Source organism: Humulus lupulus, chromosome 1 (assembly GCF_963169125.1).
Source record: "Humulus lupulus chromosome 1, drHumLupu1.1, whole genome shotgun sequence".
NCBI lineage: Eukaryota > Viridiplantae > Streptophyta > Magnoliopsida > Rosales > Cannabaceae > Humulus > Humulus lupulus.
In genome coordinates, this window is record NC_084793.1 from 210476597 (window position 1) to 210479782 (window position 3186).

The 3186-nt window shown below is 36.0% G+C and overlaps 1 protein-coding gene across 1 annotated transcript; it reads left to right on the plus strand.

The window, feature by feature from the left end:
• Positions 1–482: 482 nt before the first annotated feature.
• Positions 483–1659, plus strand: LOC133825686 (uncharacterized). Its single transcript, XM_062258598.1, has one exon. It carries the CDS (start codon positions 808–810, stop codon positions 1399–1401), a length of 594 nt encoding a protein of 197 aa, XP_062114582.1. The 5' UTR covers positions 483–807; the 3' UTR covers positions 1402–1659.
• The last annotated feature ends 1527 nt before the right edge of the window (positions 1660–3186 follow it).

The following is a 3186-nucleotide window of genomic DNA, read 5'->3' on the forward strand; positions in this document are numbered from 1 at the left end:
CGAGAGAGAAATGGAAGAGAAAAGAAAGATTTGGAGAGATTCGAAGAGAAACTTTGAACTTTCTTGATGGAGAAGAAGATTGGCGAGGTGCAACGGGCGCGGTGGCTTGCAGCATTAGGTGGGGAGGAGGTCGACTGGTTCTAGGTGAGATCTCATCTTTTTTATTTTATTTTTCTATAGTAGTAAATAGGATATTTTTTGTTGTGGGTCTTTATATTATGCATAATTTAGGTAGTTTTCCTAAACATTAAAGAAAGAAACCCGACAAGTTTTTTTTTAAACATTAGCAAATATAACAAATAATGAACACGTCATAAGTTTTGGTTGGTTAGAAAAACAACTCCACAGATGGGGACTAAAGTAACAGCCCGTGGCAGAGTTTTCCTAAATGAATATACACAAAATTATTTTTTTCAATTTCTCCAGATGCTTTTTAATTTTTTTTTCTTTCTATTTCCATTCTTTGTAAATTTACAAGTAATGTAATAATTTCATTGAAAAAAATGTCACGACTCCCCTCCCTAGTGAAAGAATAGGTAGTTAAGACAAACACAGTTAATGAAGAATGGGACACATCATCACATTATTCTCTTCTGACCTCTACTGAAAAATGAGCTCAATAGTCCTGACCGTTAGATTTTTTCACAAAGAAGAAACTCATCGAGATCCGACTTGATCAAGAGCCTTAGACCAACCTTTATCTCACTTCCAAAAACTAGTAACTAAATCAAGACTGTAAAAGTGAACTGTGAGTCAGAGTCTCCAAGTTTTCAACTTTAGCAGTCAAAAGCTCCAATAACCCCATTCATGGCGGACTACGAAACCAACCACCACCATCACCACCAACACCAACAGCCAATGATCCCCAAGGAGACCGCTCTCCAAGCCTTAAACACCATCATCCAGCTCCATTTCGAGAAGACCCTCGAGAAGAAACGCGCCATAGACCTCCAGAAGAAGGAACTTCACAAGTTCTTCCTGCTTTTCTTCATCTTCTTGGGTCTCGTCTTCTTGGCCGAATCTCAGTCCCTTCGGCTCCAATGTCGCCATTGCTGGGTACCCATTATCCTCCTTTCCTTGGCCCATCTTATATTCTACGTCTCCGTGGCACAGACCCTCAGATGCATCAATGGGTTCAAGTACCAGAGGCGGTGCCACAAGCTCACCCTTGGACTCGCCACCGAGAAGCTCAGGGAGATGAAGATGAGAATTGTTAATGGTGGTGGAGGGCCTGGTGGAGAGTTTGATGGAGTTGGGGACGACGAGTTCGAGATTCATTACCAGGAACCACCTGAGAGCTACTTTGGTAAGTTCAAGAGAAATTGGGCTCTGCATTTTGGCTTCTTGATCCTGATCTATGGGTTTATGGTTTCCTCTTCTGTTGTTCTTCTATGCTTTTAGATTTTTTTCCTTTATTTTTTGTTGCAATTAGAGATTTAAATTATCAAATGGGCATTTAATGATTTGATATTTTTTTTGTTGGGGATATGAAAATATGGGACGGAAACGGAATCCGACTCTGAAATCAATGACCATATTTGTTGGGTGCTATATATATGTATTCCTTTGTTTCAGAAGAATTATTTCAGATATTCATGGTTTTTTTTTTAATTATGAGAAAAAGAGGGAAGATTTTGTATGAGAAGGCCTTCTTGCTTTTGATGGAGACTATTTCACACTAAAAAGTTTAGGAGCTTTTTATCTTTTACTTTTGTTGCAAATATGGAGCGAAAGATGCCCTTTAAAACAAAGCACTGTCCATTTTAGTGGCAATCTAAAATGACTAGTTGGAGAAAAAGTAAAAAATGGAGTAAATGGTCGATTTAAATTTTGAAAGTGATAGGTGCAACACACTTCACAGAGTTGGTATTTTACTTTATTGCCCTTTCATCGTAGCAGGGTCTTGTTGTTGCTTTTTTTGGTAGTCAAATTCGTAGTTTTTTAGTTTGTAATGTAATATATACTTTTACGGGTCTAAAACCTTAGTACTATTTACATAACAATATTTAAGAACTTAATGTAGAAGAGTGATGTCTAGGGGTTTGTGCCCCAACGTTATCCCAGATCCAGCCCAAACATTTAGCAATCTGAGCCGTCCATCACAAAAATATGTACGTAGATTCTGCAATCACAACCCTTGATCACAGAACACCTGAATAGGGTAAGGAGTGATTCATCAATTGAGGAGCTTAATGTGACAGCTGGGACTCAGGCTCAGCAGTGGTCCCCTCCTGCATGATGTGCTGTAGAGTTTATACACTCTCGTCGCATATCAGCATCTACTATCCCTTTCACAGCCTATTATTATATGTAGCTTTGGGCCTACTGTTTTGCCCATCTCTACTCACCATATCACACTTTACTTTATTACTACGGTTGATACAAATATAAGTCGTTTATGGGTTTATGATATGATTAAAACATTAGTGGAATTCTCAGTCCACCCCAAAATAGGCCCACCGATGCATCTTTTAGTATTTTTTTCTCTGGAAGTATTTTTGTCGAATTTTTGATAAATTTTATTTTTATGATTTTGTATATTGCAGTTATTTAGAATATTATGTAAATTTTTTAGAAAATTCTGAATAATTTACAGTGCTGAAAATTAAGTTCAAAATAAATTATTGTACGTCTGACAAATTTTTTTATGCACGTGAAATGTAACATGTTTGAACTTTATTTTTAGTACTATAAATTATTCAAAATTTTCTAAAAATTTACAAAATATTCTAAATAAATACATTGTACATGCTCATAAAAAAGAAATTCGTCGAAAATACTTTCCGAGCCAAAAACAGTGCACTTATGTGCCCATTTTAGAGGTGTGTATGTGAGAATTTGCCAAAACATTATTCCCGTTTATACTATTAGTAACAACTAATTACTATGCAAGTATGATTTTATATTACTTACAACAGTACGATTATATGCATTATGAATAAGATTATAAAATAGTATTTTGTACATAATTGCACACTTGTGTGTAAAAATATACCTCTTAAATGGAAAAAAAGTACAATTTGCTCCCTAGTTATTACTCACATAGAGCAGGTTATTGATATTTTGCTTCGGACAATGATATCGAATCAACTTCTAATGGACGATAACATCTCGTAAGGAATAAGTGCCGTGCAACTAGTCTCATAAGTGATAGAGAATTCCTTATATGCTATACAAACATATAGG